Source organism: Panicum hallii, chromosome 7, assembly GCF_002211085.1.
Source record: "Panicum hallii strain FIL2 chromosome 7, PHallii_v3.1, whole genome shotgun sequence".
NCBI lineage: Eukaryota > Viridiplantae > Streptophyta > Magnoliopsida > Poales > Poaceae > Panicum > Panicum hallii.
This window is the reverse complement of record NC_038048.1, coordinates 505,526-524,175: the sequence shown is the minus strand read 5'-3', so window position 1 is coordinate 524,175 and position 18,650 is coordinate 505,526. Positions and strand designations below refer to the sequence as shown.

Sequence of the window (18,650 nt, the reverse complement as noted above, 5' to 3'; positions counted from 1 at the left end):
ATAATATGTAAGTAAGTTGTAATAAATTGAAATACTAGGTTATGCATCGGGGCTTGCCTTCTTGAGTGGGGTTGGGGGCAGTAGTGTCAGAGACTTCCGAACTTTTGCTCGGAGCTTCAGTTAGATCCTCGGCGACGATGGTCGGGTCCTCAGAAAACCCTTGGTCTTGCTCCAAGACTAGCTCGTAGTCTCCGTCGTCGAGTGTCCTTGATTCTACATGATATACAATAATTTAAGTGAGATGGTACTTATGTTAAAGATTTATTTTACGATAAAGTTGCAATCCAACCATTAACACACATAAATTCATGAAACAAGGGGGGTCTTACTTTTAAATTACCATTTATACTTAAATTATGGTTATGGTACTGGATTTGCTGAAAAACAGAAACTTAAAATATTTGAATTTGAATTTAAATTTCAAGTCTAAATTCAAATCTTAAGTAAATGGAATTATAAAATCTTGAAAATCTAATTATAAACTAATTATCCACATACTAAATTATGATAAGAAGATCTAAATAATTAAGTCTTAGAAACATGCTTAACTAAATTCAAATTATTTCCAATTGAATTGCCCAGATACAAAAGATCTTAGACTACAAAGTAATGCTAAGTTTGAAAATTTTACACGAGCTCACTCATGACTTATAGAAGTTACATACCAAAACTCATAAGAAACTAATCTAGTATGTAGAAGTTATGCACAAAATACCCTTTTACCTTAAGTTTAAAATAGATTAAAAAATATTGAGTTTCAAACCAAACTTCATTAACAAAAGTTGTAGAGTTTGAAATCTAGTTTCCAACAAAACTGGTTTAACAATTTTTGGATTTTTCTACAATTTCCTATGAATTTTACAAGTCAGCAGCCTTGCTCACATAAAATAACAAAGGGTTTTGCACTAGGGTCCTCGGGTTTTAGCACTTAGGCCCTTAGCAACTTTCAAAACCTTGCAATTGAGTCCCTAGCCAGCTATACAGGAGGTCCAGCCGATGGTTGATCAAATTCCGGCGAGATAGCTCGCCGGTGGCGATTGGGTAGGTGAGGGAAAAGGATCAGTGGCTCACGGCGGTTATAGGGGTGGTCGGGGCTGAGGCGGGGAGGCGCTGTAGCAGCGTAACAGCGGCGAACAGGGGTGAGCGGCGGAGCTCCGAGGGGGTCGACGACGTTCCGGTGGCTAGGGTGCCGGAGGGCGGCGGGGAAGTAGCCGAGAAGCTCCTACGTGGTGATGTGGTGCTGACGGGGTGCTCGGTCGGGGCTAGAACGTGGCGGATCAGTGGGTCAACGATGAAGCTGAGCAGCGGCGGAGCAAGGAGTTCATCGGTGCTGCGGTCCAGTGGTTCTGGTGCACAAGAGCGAGTTTGGATGGGCTGGGGAGCACCAGCGGACGACGGGGATGCTGTTTGTGCTTGAGATCGAGGATGGGGAGTGGCGGTGAGGGCTGCCGACGGTGAGGCCGAGCGGGCGGCGGAACTGGAGTTCACCGGCGCTGCGGGGAACAACAATCCGGGGCAAGAAAATGGAATTGGGTGAGTCGATGAGCTGCAGGGAGTCACGGTGGTGCTCTAGGAGCACTGGATCGAGGTCCGGGGGTGGTGTGGAGAGCTGTCGACGGCGGCCAGGGGTGGCGGAGGAGGTCCGGTGAGGCACGGGATCGGAAAGAGGAAAATGGCAGAGAAATGGTGGTGCAGGAGCAAAAGAAGAGGTGCATTTGGAGCTTACAACATGCCTTAAGCTACCAGAGAGAACACAGGGGGCGAGAGACAAAGTCGGGGTCGACGGCGTGCACGATGGCCACGGGCATAGTTCGGGCAGAGGCGAGGGGGTGGCGTGGCGCGCGCGGAGGATGGCAGCTGGGGTAGATTACGACGGCGGAGGGCTGGAGAGCGGCACGTGGGTCGCCGAAAGCAGGAGGTGGCGCTGGAGTCGCTGCGATGGCGAGCGGCGGCGGGGATTAGCTCGGGCAGATCGTGGACGACGTGGCGAGGGCAGGGGGTGGCCAGCGCGGGGTCGGGGAAGGTGGCGGCCAGTGGTGGGGCGGCACGTGGCTCAGGCCAGAGCAGCGCAGAGGCGGCAGGGCGGCGCACATGGCCGGGCAGTGGCGGCGGCGTGCGGCAGAGGAGAAACAGAGGAGGGAGGGAGAGAGGTAGACGAAGGGGGACTAGATTGTAAAATCTAGAAAAGGCAGGGACCTTATTGTAATGCACGAATAACATTCAAACCAGAGCTCAAATGAAGATGGGCCAAAAACCAAAAGTGTAGGGTTTTTCTAGGTCTACAACTTTGCTTTAGGGTTCATCTATAGAAGAGCAACAGTTTTGAAATTACTTTAAACTTTAGCAAAGTTTTCAAACTTTATGTAAATCCTATAGATAAAACTACACTACATTTACACCCTAGGTGTAGTTTTTCCTACATTTACGATTTAAATGCAAGTTTTTGACTTTTGCAAAACAGCCCTCATACATTTAAATTCTACCCTCCATGCTTAACCATTTAACACTAAGGGACCTCTATTAATTTATATTTATCTATAATTAACCCTTTTCCCTTAGTATTTAAATTTTTAAACACACTTTCACCATATTTTGCACATAATATTACACTAAAATCTAGGGTGTGACAACGCTAATTACCTAAGTGTCACAGCCCTCCCCACCTAAAAAGAATCTCGTCTCGAGATTCCGGAACAGGATAGAAGATCAAGTTCGGAGGTTGGCTTGAAAGAAGTCTGGAAAATTATGCTGAAAATAAGATTCGGTTTCCCATGTTGCTACTTCTTCTGTGTGATTATTCCACTAAATCTTGTACATTCTGATGGTTTCTCTTCTAATGCTTCTTTCTTTGATATCTAGCACTCTGATCGGATGTTTTGTATAGGTTAGATCGGATTCGATGATGATAGTCTGAGGATCGATGATTTTGGTAGGAACCTTGACACACTTCCTAAGTTGAGATACATGGAAGGTGTCATGGATGGCTGCTAATTGAGGAGGAAGTTGAAGACGATAAGCTACGGGTCCACAAATTTTGAGAATTTTAAAGGGTTCGATGTATCGAGGAGCAAGTTTCCCTTTTACACCGAACCTTTGAACACCTCGAGTAGGAGATACTCGAAGATAGACAAAGTCTCCGATTTGAAACTTAATGGTCTTCTTCGTATATCTGCGTAGCTTTTCTGGCGAGATTGAGCTGCCTTTAAATTAGTTTGTATGGTCTTCACCTTATCCTCTGCTTCAGTGACAAGGTCCGGTCCAAAGATCTTTCGCTCGCTGGTTTGTGACCAACTCAAAGGAGTTCGGCATCGGCGACCGTACAATGCTTCAAATGGGCCATCTTGAGACTGCTTTGATAGCTGTTGTTGTAAGAGAATTCCGCCAGCGACAAGCATTTGTCCCAACTCTTGTCATCTTGAAGGACGCAAGCTCTAAGCATATCTTCCAAAAATCTGATTTACTCTTTCGGTCTGCCCATCTGTTTGAGGATGATACGCAGAGCTTCGAATTAACTTAGTTCCAAGAGCATGTTGAAGTTGCTCCCAGAATCGGGCAATAAACTGTGCTCCACGATCAGAAACAATTTGATCCAAGTAGATCTCGGCATACTTCTTGGCATTATACGTAGTATGCACGGGAAGGAAACGTGCAGTCTTGGTTAATGGATCAATGATTACCCAGATAGAGTCATGCCTCAGAGAAGTATTAGGCAAACCAACGATATAGTCCATACTGATATCCTCCCATTTCCAAGAGGGAATAGGTAGAGGATGAAGAATACCAGCAGTTTTCAAATGACTGGCTTTGACTCTTTGGCAAATATCACACTCTGAGACATACTTGGCAATTTCTCGTTTCATACGAGTCCACCAGAAGTTCTGTTTCAGATCCTGGTACATCTTCGTACTGCCAGGGTGCATAGAGAATTTGGATAGGTGGGCTTCATCCAATATCTGTTTACGGAGCTTATGGTCTTTAGGTACAACGATACGTTCGTTGAACCATAAAACTCCTTTTGGATCTACTTAGAAGCACTTATACTTCCCTTCTTCTTATGTTACCTTCTGTTTAATGATTCTGACCCCTTTTTTACGCTGTTGAGCTAGAACAATGCTATCCCTAAGCGTGGCTTCAACTGAGAGATGGTTCAAGTCACCTTGGGGAATGATTTCTAGACTAAGCTTTCTTATTTCCCAGCAAAGTGTCTCGTTGAAAGCTTCTACAGACAAGCAAGAGCAATGCGCCTTGCGACTGAGTGCATCGGCAATGACATTGGCCTTGCCTGGATGATAATGTACCTCTAGATCATAATCTTTAATAAGTTCTAGCCAGCGCCTTTGCCTCATATTCAGATCTGCTTGTGTAAAGATGTACTTGGGACTTTTGTGGTCGGTATATATATGACACTTTGTACCCATCATATGATGTCTCCAAATTTTTAGGGCATGAATAACAGCTGCGAGCTCAAGATCATGTGTGGGGTAGTTCTGTTCATGTACCTAAGTGCTCGTGATGCATAAGCAATTACTCGGTTGTTCTGCATCAGCACACAACCAAGTCCAGTTCCCGAGGCATCACAATAAATGTCGAAAGGTTTCGACACATCTGGTTGAGCTAAGACTGGAGCAGTTGTCAGATGGTCTCTGAGAGTGTGCACATTTTTTATCCCAAGAGAATTTAACACCTTTCTTTAGTAGTTCGGTCATAGGTTTGGCTATTCGGGAAAAGTCAGGAATGAAGCGTCGATAATAGCCAGCTAGACCAAGAAAGCTACGGATCTGATGAACTGACGTGGGAGGTTTCCAATCCATCACTTCTTGTACTTTACTGGGATCAACAGATATACCATCACCGGAAATGGTATGGCCCAGAAATTTCACCGTATCTAGCCAAAATTCACACTTAGAGAATTTGGCATACAAGCGGTGATCCCTTAATCACTGAAGAATAACATGAAGATGCGTTGCATGATCTTCTGAGTTTTTGGAATAGATCAAAATTTCATCAATGAAGACCACAACAAATTTGTTGAGTTCTTGCATGAAGACAGAATTCATCAGATACATGAAATATGCTGGGGCATTGGTGAGACCAAACGACATGACTAAGTATTCATATAGACCATATCGAGTGGAGAAGGCTGTCTTTGGAATGTCACTTGGCCGGATCTTAATTTGATGATAGCCGGAACGAAGATCAATTTTAGAGAATACTTTAGCTCCGGCTAGTTGATCGAAGAGAATATCAATGCGGGGTAGGGGATATTTGTTTTTGATAGTTACCGCATTGAGAGGACGATAATCAACACATAGCCTTAAGCTATTGTCTTTCTTCTTCACAAATAAAGCTGGACAACCCCATGGGGATGCACTTGGACGAATGAAACCCTTATCTAGAAGGTCTTGGAGTTGGATTTTTAACTCAGCCAGCTCATTGGGTGGCATACAATAGGGCCTTTTAGAGATAGGGGCTGTGCCGGGTTGGAGTTCTATGATAAACTCGATATCTCGGTCCAGGGGCATTCCAGGGAAATCGTCTGGAAAGACGTCTGGGTATTTACAGACGACAGGGATATCCTTTAATTTGATCCCGGAGGCAGCATAAGTGCAGGAATTGATGTATTCCCGTTGTGGAAGATAAAGGATAGTGGGTTCATGCTCAGGTGAACCTAGTTCCACGGTTCGGGAAGAAATGTCTAATGACACTTGATGCTGGGTCATCCAATTCATACCTAAAAGAACATCCATTCCTTCTAGGCCCAATAGAAGTAAGTCCGTTTTTATCAAATGACTTCCCAGCTGAATTGGCACCTTCCTACAGATTTGATTTGATGAAATTTTCCCGCCAGGAGTTATTATCCTATATGCCTCATTGGTAGAAGAAATATTCAAGCCTAGCTTAAGCCCACAGTTTGTACTGATAAAACTATGGGTAGCACCAGAATCAAAAAGAATAATCACGGGTTGATGGTTGATAGAAAAAGTACCCATCATTATTGGTGTTCCCTCGGGGAGTTCGGAGAGAGTGGTGAGGTTCACCCTTCCTTGGCGGACTTGGACCATTTGCTTCTTGCCCTTATCCTTATTAGCTGGGTTGGAGGTTTGCCCCTGAAATGATCTTCTGGGTTGAGGACAATCCTTGATGAAATGGGACGGGCTTCCGCAGTTGAAACAACGGTAGTTGTTGTTTTCTTGGTTGACTGGTGGAAAGCTCGGCCGCGAACCTTGTTGTTGCTGCTGCTGAGGTTGAGGGGTCGGTGGTCGGTTAAATCGTGCTTGCGGGGGTGGTCTGGCTACCCATCTGCCAGGTAGATTGCTTTGCGGCGGTGCGCGGGTAGCAGCGGTTTGAATCAACCGATACCTTGGCTGTTGTGGAGCTGAAGGACCTGTAGGTGTCTTCCTTTTCTTTTCTGCTCGGTGGGCTAAAATGCAGTCTTCTTGAATGATAGCCATATTGACCAATTCATTGAAATTATCGGCCTTCACCAAACTCAGTCATTCCTTAAGTTTGGTACTTAGGCCTCGGCGAAATCGGTCACGTTTGCGGGCATCAGTGTCCGCATGAGAACGTGCATATTGGCATAAGTGATTGAAGGCTTGTGCGTACTGCATAACGGTGCGGGTCCCTTAGGTCAAATTCAAAAATTCATTGAGCTTTCGCTCAATGAGTCCTTCGGGAATGTGATGCGCTCGAAAAGCGGTCCGAAACTCATCCCAAGTAACAACATGACTGGCAGGCTGCATGGCATGATAGTGATCCCACCAGATAGGAGTGGTGCCTCGGAGTTTTTGAGTGGCGAACAATGCTTTGTTCTCATCTGAACACGGGGCATACAATAGTGCAAACTTGGACTCAATGGTGCAGAGCGAAGCATCAGCGTCGAGACGCTCGTCTGCCTTGTGGAACAACGGAGGTTGTGTGCTGAGAAAATCCTGATAACTGGCTGACGAAGTTTCATCACGGCCTCGGGGTTGGTGATGATAATGGCCCATTTGAGCTTGCACAAGCTGATTAAGGAGTTCTGTTTGTCGGGCCATAACCTCAGCCAGATTTGGTGGGGCTGGTGGTGGTTGCTGAGAACCGCTGGCTTGATCAAGCCGAAAACCTTCTGGAGTTTCGCGGGTAGCTCGAACCATCTGAAACAAGGCAGATATCCATAATCAGTCATATTCTTACTCCAAATTTCAGATGATATACAGTTACCCAAAAAGATATGTGATACATGCTCCATTCAATCAACTCATTTCAGATGCAAGGATATCGAGTAAAATAACACAACACAAGATTTAGATTACTATATCAACATTGATGGTCCTTACATCTTACATCCGGACACTCTGACAACTACAAGTCATTCCATAACTACCCAGGCCACATATAATACAACAAGTGGCTCTAGATCTAGATGGACTACCCTCTACCTATGTTACACTTTTCTATACTAATTACAGCTATGACGTCACCAACTCAACCCAAACTAAAAGTCATCAAGGTTGCCCACTGATGACTAACTGCCCGAAGAGGAATGATAAGGACTGACAACAGGATCTCCGTGCTCAGAATCGATTCCGGAGACTCCTTCAATTTCTTCGGGATCTTCTTCTTCTTCTTCGGGTACTGGTACAGGAGGAGGTACAGGCTGCTGTTGCAGTTCGTTTATTTGCGCATGGGCATCATCAACTTCAAGAATGAGATCATGGATCTGTTCCTGGAGAAATTCAATGATTGTGTTGCGTTGGGTGATTATCGCATCACTCTCATTGATTTGATCTTTCCGATGATGAATAGTCTTGTTTCTGGCGGTGATGATCCCATCTTTCTCGGTCACCAAGGCTCGAAGTTGGTCTACTTGGGTGACTTGTCTATCAGCCTCCCTATAATAACTTCACGCGGCATTGATCAACTGACCCATCTCGCGATGCAGTAGCAGTTGATAATGATACTGCACATTCATAAACCGCATCATACCTCGAAGTGCTTCTTCTGTTGAACCTTCCAGCCTATGACTCTCAGGGACTACCCTGAGATTCCATTCTGGTTCGTTGGGATCTGTTGTAGAGAATAAACCAATGGGCTGTCCCGCGACTTCCCTTGGGTGTTGATTACAGAAAAGATAAATGGCTTCCAGTGCTGCTCCTTCAATAGTGTCAACTATACGATAGCCCATCATGTCAACTTCAATGGGCTGCCATTGGGAATGAAAATGATGTTGGGGAATAGTCATTCTGACTCGAGCTCGATGAACGCCTTCTTCCTGATACTCTACTGCATCATATTGTGGAGGCTCTATATAGCAGAATGACCTCAAAGATTCCCAAAGGAGACGAGGAAAACCCTCCCAATGCAAGGCATTTGTGTGGAGATGCCCTGCCGGATCCCAAAAGACATTGGAAGGGGCTGCCATCTTCAACAAGAATGCAAATGGTAAGATATGTTTACCCTGCTGAGAACTCACAAGGTAAATAAAACGAGATAAATGATTCTAGCAACAGCGAAGGCTGGAAAACAGATGGATACTTAAGATACTCGACCAACGCTACCACAAGAATCCCATCAACCCATATTAGAGATAAACAATCTACTACATATCCTTAGAAGAACAAAACATACATTACATTCATGTATTTGATGATGAGTTATGCATGCACATTCTATTCGACCTTACAACCAAAACAACTGCTGAATATCTTTGGACTTACGTGATTAGTTTCGGTGGCATAACACATACGTCTCTCCCTAATAACTAGTCGATAAGTCCTATCCGTCCTAATCTCATAATCGTGGTTAGTGTACCTGCAAAAGATCACATATATATCTCATGAACCTTTCATGACAGCACGACATGAAAGCGTCCCCAAACAGTACTGTTCGCTATAGAAACAGCATCTATACAATTACCGCCGTACAGACAACGTTAGCATACGTCATTAGATAACGTATTCACGAGGGTACCGCAAAATGCAGGGGTATGAACAGTGATCGCCATACCCTGCGCCGAACCATATACTCCCAATATATTCAACCTAAGTTGATATATTGGCAGCATCTCAAGTAGGCCATTGCTTGAGAATCAGCGTTCGGTTCGCATCACCGACGGGAAGGCTAACTCCCCAGTTAGCTGAGGATCCTTACCTCCTTATCTCACGATCTAAGGTGTCGTTACAAAATGTAAAGTTAAGTTGTGCATGAATTTAGGTTTTTGACAGAAAGTAGTGCTGCAAGTTAGAATTATACCCTATACCCACATATATACCAATAGCCACCTGATCATTCCCATATATACATCCCTAGGGCTTTGCGTTCTAAATTCCAACCTTATCGAGTCCAACGCATTTTACAAACTCTTTTGTGAGACAAATTTTATTCTAAAAACATTTTTAATAGCGGCTATAGTTGTGAAAGTAAACCTACAGCTCTGATATCAGCTGTGGCAGAACCGCCTGAATTATTCCGGCTCAAGTGCGCTAGTCATTGTTATGCTGTCGATACGACTCAACACACTTCAAATGGAATAACCCATTGGTCTGTAGGGTCTCCGCCCGATACAACCATGGTTCAACAGGTCCGAAGCAGATTTACCTCGCACGAAGGCGAGTTTACAACCACAGCACAGCTCACCAACTTTTAATTTATAGAAATATACACATTATTACAAGCTTTGTCCAACTCAGCATAAACTTATACAAACAGTGTTTGAAACGATAAGCTACACAGCTTGTCCAGGTTCACAGCGGAAGAAAAGTAAGTTTGCGACTACACACATCGCGAAAGTTGACACCATGCTCAGCCCGAAGCCTGGTATCACTCCGGAGGGTCACTGCCAGCCGGGGACGGATCCCATTCCACGGACCAGCCAAACGGAACCGAAGTTGGCCATGCAGGGCCATCCGTGGGGTTCTCGAAGGTCATACCTGAAAGATGGACTAGCAAGACTGAGTATACTAATACTCAGCAAGACTTACCCGCTTCGTGGTATACTTAGCCAGATAGCTAGAATCATGAAGGTAGGGAAATGGTTCTGGTTTTATTTTCAGCTGAAAAGCAAAAAAAAGAGTATGATCTACTTTCAAATTTTAGCTTTCAAATTCTACTTGATTAGCCATTCTAGGTAAGCACCTGTACTACACAAGCAAGGTAGAGATTAGCATTCATCAAGATTATTCCACCAATGGTTACACTTCTTACTCTATGTGGCAGAAGGAATAAGCAGTCTCAATCTCCGCGAGAAATGGACGATTCTGAATCGAATTTTCAAACCTTGCAAGGCAAACCTAACTCACACGCTTGGAACATCCAACGATAGTTCCGTAGCAACCGTTTGCCTTTCATTCCGACTCGTGGAACAGGGCCACCACAAGCGACTGTAGGACCGTATGCACACCAATTGTGCAGGACATACGTCTGTAGCGCGACTACATGGCCGTACTCCTGTCCGCTGCGTGGAACATACTCCCGCACGTTGGTGCATGAGAGTAACCAAATTACGAGTGGTGGGAGGTATGTCCACTCCTCGGGCCGATTGGTTACTAGGCTTACCGCTTTACCATATTTCACGCCATGTGGCTAGTACTTTCGAACGCTTAGTCACCACTACCACACACTGCGGCCTTATCAACTTTTATCAACACAGACGGGGTAAACTTCCGGGTCATGTTACTGCACATGACCCCGTCCATGATCCTTATAGTGATTGCAGAATAGTAAACACTCAACTCCTATATCGTGCGAGTGACAGGAAATCACCCGACTTCTACTGGTCCTATTAGCAGAGCATCTACTCGATAAGGACTCAGGTACAATACATTGGATTCCTAGGGTTTATGCATCTAGGGTTCCATTTCAACTCCTAGACGTAATGCAAGATACATAATATGCAAGTAAGTGGTAATAAATTGAAATACTGGGTTATGCATCGGGGCTTGCCTTCTTGAGTGGGGTTGGGGGCAGTAGTGTTAGAGACTTTCGAACTTTGGTTCGGAGCTTCAGTTAGTTCCTCGGTGACGGTGGTCGGGTCTTCAGAAAACCCTTGGTTTTGCTCCAAGACTAGCTCGTAGTCTCTGTCGTCGAGTGTCGTTGATTCTACATGATATGCAATAGTTTAAGTGAAATGGTACTTGAGTTAAAGATTTTATTTCATGGTAAAGTTGCAATCTACAAATTAACACACATGAACTCATGAAACAAGGAATTTAATCTTAAGTTACCATTTACACTTAAGTTATGGTTATAGCATTGAAATTTACTGAAAACAGAAACTTAAACATTTGAATTTGAATTCAAACTTCAAGTTTAAATTCAAACTTTAAGTAAATAGATTTATAAAGTCTTGAAAATTTAATTTTGAAATAATTATTAACACATTAGATTATAATAAAAAGATCTAATTAAATAAGCCTAAGGAACATGTTTAATTGATTGCAAATCATATCAAATTTAAATTGCCCAAATTCAAAAGAACTTAAACTACAAAACAGTGCTAAGTTTGAAACTTTTACACAAGCTCACTCATGACTTATAAAAGCTACATACCAAAAATTACAAGAAATTAATCCAGTATGTAGAAGTTATGCACAATATACCCTTTTACCTTAAGTTTAAAATAGATTCAAAAGTATTTAGTTTCAAACCAAACTTCATTAATAAAAGTTGTAGAGTCTGAAATCTAGTTTCCAACAAAACTGGTTTGACAATTTTTGGAATTTCCTACAATTTTCTATGAATTTTACAAGTCAGCAGCCTTGCTCACATAAAATAACAAAGGGTTTTGCACTGGGGTCCTCGGGTTTTAGCACTTAGGCCCTTAGAACCGAAACAGACATCACATATATGCCCTTGCCGGCTCTCGACGGCGTCCGGCGTCTTTGTCCACGGTGTTCTCGCTGGCGGCGAGGTCCTGGGTGGGGAGGAGCAGGTGCTACACGACCTACAGGAGTTGCTAAACACGGTGGGAGGTGATGTGCTCGAGAAACAGTGGCGGAACATGGCCGGCGACAGGAGATGGCGGCGGCCGTGGCGGCGCATCATCGTTCCCGGCGAGGGGCCGGCGAACATGGGGGAACAAGGCACGCGTGAGCACCGGGGGAGTGTGGGGATGCTTTCCCCCAACTTAAATTTGTCGGAGACCGAGCCAAAGGAGGTGATCGACGGCTGGGTGGATCTCGGGCTCTTACCGGCAGCGATGGTGGCCGGCGTTCCACGGGCTAGGGCAATGGAGGGTGGTGAAGAAGGGGCGGAATCGCTTCCTGGGGACGATGTGGTGCTGATGATGCCGTTGGTTGGGGTGGAGGGGCTTTGTACCGGCGGGTCGGCGTGAGGCCGAGCGGCGGCGGAGGGAAGAGTTCGTCGGCATTGTGGTCCGGCAGTTCTGGTGGAGGAAATGGGGATTGGTTCATTCGGTGAGCTGCAATGGGTTACGGCAATGGTGTTAGTGCACTGAATTGGGGATTAGGGAGCGGCGGTGGGGCTGCCGACGGTGTCCAAGGACGGCGGCGGGGATCGGGTGACGGGAGATGATCGGAGCAGGAGGGATCAAGTAAATTGTGCGGGTGCAAACGCGAGAGCAAGAGTGCTAGAAGCTTTAGGGGGTGCTCGGGATCCAGGAGAAGATAGCCTCGTGCGGAAGCAGGAGCTGGCACCTCGGCGGCGCGCGTGGCGACCGCGGCGGAGCTCGGGCAGAAACAATGCAACGTGGAGTACGCAAGGGCGGGCTAGCAAAAGGTCGGTAGGGCGGCGGTGAGGCAGTGAGCGACACGTGGGCTCGCCGGGAGGCAGGAGGTGGCACGGGATACGCTGCGACGGCGAGCGGCAGTGAGGCGCAGCTCGGGCAGACGGCGGGCGACGTGGCACGGTGGGGGAAAGACAACGCGAGGCCGGGGATATCACAGGCCCGCACGCCAACGCGCCCCGCGACCCTCCTATAAGTACCGCCTGTACCCTAGGGGTCTTCCCCTCAAGCCGCAGCCGCCTCGCGCCCTCAAAACCCTAGCGCCGAACTCCACCACCGCCATTGCCGCCGGCGTTCTCCCACCGCCGCTCCACGTCGTCCCCTGCATCCCCGCCCTTAGATCCTGATCCAACGGCCCAGATATGTTTCAACCTGAGTCAAATAGATCCAATACCGGTCAACCCATGGTCTTTTTGCAGTTTGGCCCTTAAGTTTTCTGGAAATCAACCCGCAGTCCATGTTAGTTCAAAAGTATTCCTGAATAGGTCCTTTTTCTTCTATTTAGGCCCCTACCGTTTCCTAAAATAGAACCCGCCATCCTTAATCCTTCTATTTTTCAATCTAGCCCCTAGGTCTAAGGTTTAATCATGATCTAACCCTCGGTTTCTGATGTTAGGGCCCTACTAGCTCCAAATCCTTCACAAATAAGCCCCTAGAATAATGTTTTAGCCCTAATTTCTCCGTTTTAACTCCGTTTTCATTGATTCTTGCGCTCACGTGGTCCTTACGACATATGTAGTAGCTTTATTGCATTATATTGTTCTGATTATATTGATTGGTGTACTATTTCTTATTTATTGTATTTGTTTTGTTTGTATGTGCTTGTGTACGACGATAGACGATACGCAGTTCGAGGGTCCGCAAGAGCTGAACTTTGAAGAAGTTCCTGAGCAGCAGTAGTTTGCTAACGAAGGCAAGTGGTCCTTGATCATGTTTCAGTCCTATTAATATTACAAATACACCTTTACTTTATATGCATGCATGTGTCTAGAATATGATGGATCCCAAGTTAAGGACATGCCTAGTTTCAGTTGAACTTCCTTCATTAAGCCTGGGAATTTATATTTATGTTGTAGCTACGCTAATTGCTTTTACATAGATATGGGTTGGATAACCTGGATATCATGATAATGTTTGACTTACGATTTGGAATATTTTATTGGTGATAAATAAGATTATTGAATCAATTGGAATATGGAGAACCACACAGGAAAACAGTACAACCACAATACTACATGGCTCTGGTCTTGACTAATTAATTAGAGACTCTAGTTTATGATAATCTTACCGAAAGGGCAAGAGGAGTTGCATCATCGGGGTATAGCTCGGTCCTCTTGAGGGTGAGATATGATCCTAGGTAAGGCGTCTGCCTCATTAGGGAGAGTTATGACCATTTTGACTTGAAAGCTTAGCAGATTGTCATAAATTAGGGAATCTTTGTAAAGTCCTCGTAGTGAATCCCTGCCACTCACCTTGGAAGTGTTTAAGGGCCTTGCAAACCTGGGCATCAAGGAAAACATGAGTTGTGGGTAAAGTGTACAACCTCTGCAGAGTGAAAACTGATATATCAGCCGTGCTCACGGTTAAGAGCGGCTTGGACCCCTCACATGATAATTAAACTTAAAGATGATCTAAATTGCTGGTTCTTGTTTATTTATCTCTGTGCATGGATTGTTTCATCCCAGATTGTTTATTTAAGGGCTGGTAAATACTTACACTTAGCTAATGCTTGCCTAGTTAAAACTTGACCAACTAAAAATGCTTATCGCAGTCAACAAGGTCAGCTTTTCCTTGATCTTAGCCCTGCATGTCATATTATTTACTCCACTTGCTGAGTACCAACTATAAGTGTACTCACAATTGCTTTATTAAAAACAATGCTGCTCAGAACAAGATAATTGCCCGATATTTCCCGAAGATATTGAAGAATACTAAGCGTATGTCTCCAAGTCAACTGCCTGTGAAGTTGAAGTCCACTGCCATTTATCGACGTTATTTATTCATTTAAGATTAAGATTGTCGGTCATGTACTAAAGTACTATTTTACTCTATTTTGTTAATGCATTGTTTCGGATATTTGCTTATGACGTCTACTGTATGTGTAGAACTTGATCCTGGCGCACATATGGGATGCATTCGGTTACCTTTTCTAAATCGGGTGTGACATAGCCGCAGCCAAGGTCGCAGAAGCAGGTGGCCGGGGACCCGATGCGGGTGCGCCCAGCTCCGGCCCCCAGTCCGTGCAGGGGATGAGCCGGAGGTGGTACATGGAAGGCCCCTCCTCCCGAGCCCGGTGGAGGTCCCTCTTCCCCGCCTCCTGGTCAAGGCCCAGCGGGCGATGGAGGAGGCCGAAGCGGGCTTCTGGTGGGAGTGGGAGAAGCTCAAGGTGGAGCGTCTTTGGCTCTCTGACTAGGAGCGCCGGCTGGGGAACCGCATCCAGGTGGTGTCCTCCCATGCTGCCGAGGAACGGGCTAGGCTCGAGCAGGAGCACGAGGTCCTTCATGAGAAGATGCGTAGGATCATTGACCGGGAGATCGCGGTCGTCTCCCGGGAGAAGGCGGTGGCCCGGAAGGAGAAGGAGGTGGAGCTGAAGGAGCGGATGGCTCGTCACACCATCAACACTACCAAGGCCATGGCAAAGATGATTGACGACGAGCAGGCGGCCCTCAACCATCGAGAGGTGGCCGTCTAGGAGGAGGAGGCCCACCTCTCTACCCTCCGGTCAGACCTGGAGGCCCGGACCCGAGCCCTCGAGGACCAACGCTAGTGCCAGGAAGAGGAGAGCCGATCCCTCTCCCAACGGCTCGAGGTCCTCAAGCACCGGGAGGCCGAGGTAGAGGGGCTCCTGGCCGAGCAGCACGCCGGGGTCCAGCGGATTGCCAAGTGGGTCGGTGAAGCAAGCACCACACTGGAACCCCTTGGGCTAAGTCCCATCCAGGCTGTAGAGGCCCCCTCTTCCATCAGCTCCATTCTTCTAGCGCTGGACTCCACCGCCGAGCGTCTACAATGCTTGGAGTCCACTCTAGTCGTGCGCCTAGAGGCCGAAGGGTGGGAGCTTGCTCAGATGGTGGTAGACCACGTCCTGACCTGCTTCCGGAGCCACGACCTCGCCATGTCCTTAACTCCAGTCCTCAAGGGCCTAGGGCCAGAAGCAGAGGCCGCAGCCCGGGAGGGAGTACAAAAGGCGGTGGAGATCGTGGCATCCCGCTTCGAGCGCAACGTGGAGCCGAACCTGTAAAGGGAGATGGCCCCTCCGGACTACCGAAGGAATAGGAGTAGCTTTTGTTGTTTTTGTGCACATTGTAATATATGTAATATTCTGTGTACGATATGTAAAATAAAAACTTAGCTATTTTTCCATTTGCTTGCTCTCCCTTCTGTCATGTGCTCTCTGGCTCTGAGGTCCCTTGGCCCCCTGGGGGGTAGTTGCAAGGAATTGGGGCTAGCTACCACGAAAATGAGGTTTAGTCCTGCACATGACTTAGGATCAGTGCTTAGCAACATTCCCACGGGGTCCCGGATCTCACTGTGGCAAGAGTCCTTTGAGATGTAAAACTGGGCTTAGTGAATCAGAGCTCCAGGACCCATCCTTTAGGATCGAAGGGATTCGGACTTCCGGGTCCGCAGTTCTACGTACTACGGTACTTATCCTAAGGAGGTAGAGTGTGCAAGCTTAGGGTACGGAACTAGGCTAAGCGGCTACACGACTCCGGGCCCCGCCGACGACAGGTACGCTTCCCCGAAGCAGGTCCCGAGAAGACCGGACCCCTCCTTCTTGTGAAGGAGGGGCCTTGGGCGGAGACATAACCCAACAACTCAATTCGAGCCTCAAGCACAGCATAGGAATAAGGGACCACATGGGGGTTAGGGTAAGTGGGAGGCAAGAAAAAGAACTAAATTGCATCAACCTCAAAGACAGACTGAGAATAAACTTTCCTTCATAAGTTGGAACAGATAGAATGTGCAACGTATGCCAGGGGCCAGGTTTAGGAGGGTGGACCTCCACCGCTCTGGTCCGCACAGATCCGGGTTGGCATACCTTTGACACCCTGAAGGGCCCCTCCTAGCTGTGGGAGAGCTTGTGGAGCCCCTCTCGGTTCAGGATTCGTCGTAGGACTATGTAACGCCCGCGTTTTTATCTTATTTAAATTGCGTTACCAATCACTCGCTTAAAAATCTTTTAAACCTTTTCCACCGCTTGAGCTCCCGAAGCCCACCTTCTGATTTTTTGCCATTCCGACATCGCGCAGTCTCTTCCTCTTTTTCCACGGAGCCGCCCGTCCCTTTTCCTTTCCACTAGCCCCGCCGTCCTGTCACATCACCATCATGTCACGGTCGGCCGCGTGCACCTGCCCGGCCACGATTGTCGGCGCCGCACACGTGTCCCCTCTTTTCTTTTCTCATATTTTGTTCAAATCTATTTTATTTCTCTCTTCTAACTTTTTTTCCCAAACTCTTTTTTTTTTTGCGCAGGCTTCCTCTCTCTTTTTCTCCCCTCTGCTGCCTGCTGCCTGCTCGAGCTGTAGCCCGCTCCGCGCATGCGCGGGCCAGCGCACGACCCGCCGTTGCCCCGTTGATGGCCGTGCACGCGTGCTCGCATCACGCCGCCCGCGTCACGCCAAGCCAGCGTGCGGCCCGCTGCTGCGCCGGCCCGTCTCCGTCCCGTCCCCTCGCCCTCGCAGCTCACGCCTTGTCCCCGAGCATCCCAGCCGCCATTAATGGCGAGGCTCCTGTACTGCCCGTGATTCCCCCCTGGCAGCCATCTCCTCTTCCTCTCGGCCTATAAATCAGACCCCAAACCGCCCCTCACTTCACCCACACCGCCCCAACGCCTCTCCTCCTCTACCTCACGCTGCAGCTCGCCGCCGCTGCTCGCCGCCGCCGTTCACCATTGCCGCCGACCACCCATCACCATGGACAGCCCTCGTAGTCCGTCTTCGCACGAGGTGAGGGCCAGAATCGGACCCCCTCGGCCTCCTCTCTATTTTTCCCTCCTTCCTGGGTGTTGCCATGCGCCAGGGGGCCGGCACCCATGGCCTGGCCGCCCCCCCTCCTACCATTCCCCTCCCCCTCCTGTTCTGTCTCGAGGAAGAAGAAAGGCCGACTTGTGCATAACCCCCCCTTTTCCTCCTTATGCAGTCTGCAACACGATATTATGTTCTGAATCGATTTCGACCCCACCACACATCAAATATCCTCTCCAAGTCTCAGGATCCACATCCAACAAATATAATAGTCTCTATTTTTTTAAAATCGAAGCTCTCTATTTTTGTTTAGCTCATCGGCGGACTTTGTTTTTATTGTGTGATTGTCTGTGTGTTGTAGCCGACGGTGTGACCGAGGAGGAGCAGAACCGCGAGCCGGAACCCGAAGACCCGTACATCGAGGAGGAGCTTCCAGAAGGCTTTGAGGACGGCAAGTCCAATCCCATCCTTTGATGCATATTTATCCCAGTTTTATAAACGCAACCTATTGGCCTGTTTTATAAAATGCATTGTTTTATTGCAAGACATGGTTGGATAGCCACCCCTTGATTGCTATGACAATTCCTTGATGACCTAGGTTAATGTCTATATAGGATTTGCTCTGTTGGACGTTAACTACTGCTAGAGATGTTTATTACCTTTTATTCCCTTATTATATTTTAATCATGACCACAAAGCGCTTTACCAAAAATAAGGGTGTGAGTGTTTTAAAAGATAAAATGGGATTTCGGGAAAATAAAAGAAAGATATAACCTGATGAGACGAACGGCGTTTTCTGTGTGAAATGGCACTGGTGAGCTCATACCTTTGTGGTTGAGCATGGTTGGGAGATGTCCATCGTGTCAATGTAAGGATGAACTGAGGTGTCATCTTGCCTAACCCCCTTATCGTACAACCACTCGACCGTTGTGTGGGCAACGGCTTAGCATAAACCCCACTAG

At 47.1% G+C, this 18,650-nt stretch overlaps 1 protein-coding gene across 1 annotated transcript in view; it reads left to right on the top strand.

Annotated features, from left to right (window-relative positions):
* The window catches only part of LOC112899416, a 62,050-nt gene extending 46,634 nt beyond the window's left edge, over positions 1–15,416 (top strand). The window contains exon 6 of the mRNA XM_025967871.1: positions 15,138–15,416. Within this exon, the coding sequence (XP_025823656.1) occupies positions 15,138–15,416 (279 nt within the window). The remainder of the gene's footprint in view (positions 1–15,137) is intronic.
* Positions 15,417–18,650: the final 3,234 nt, after the last annotated feature.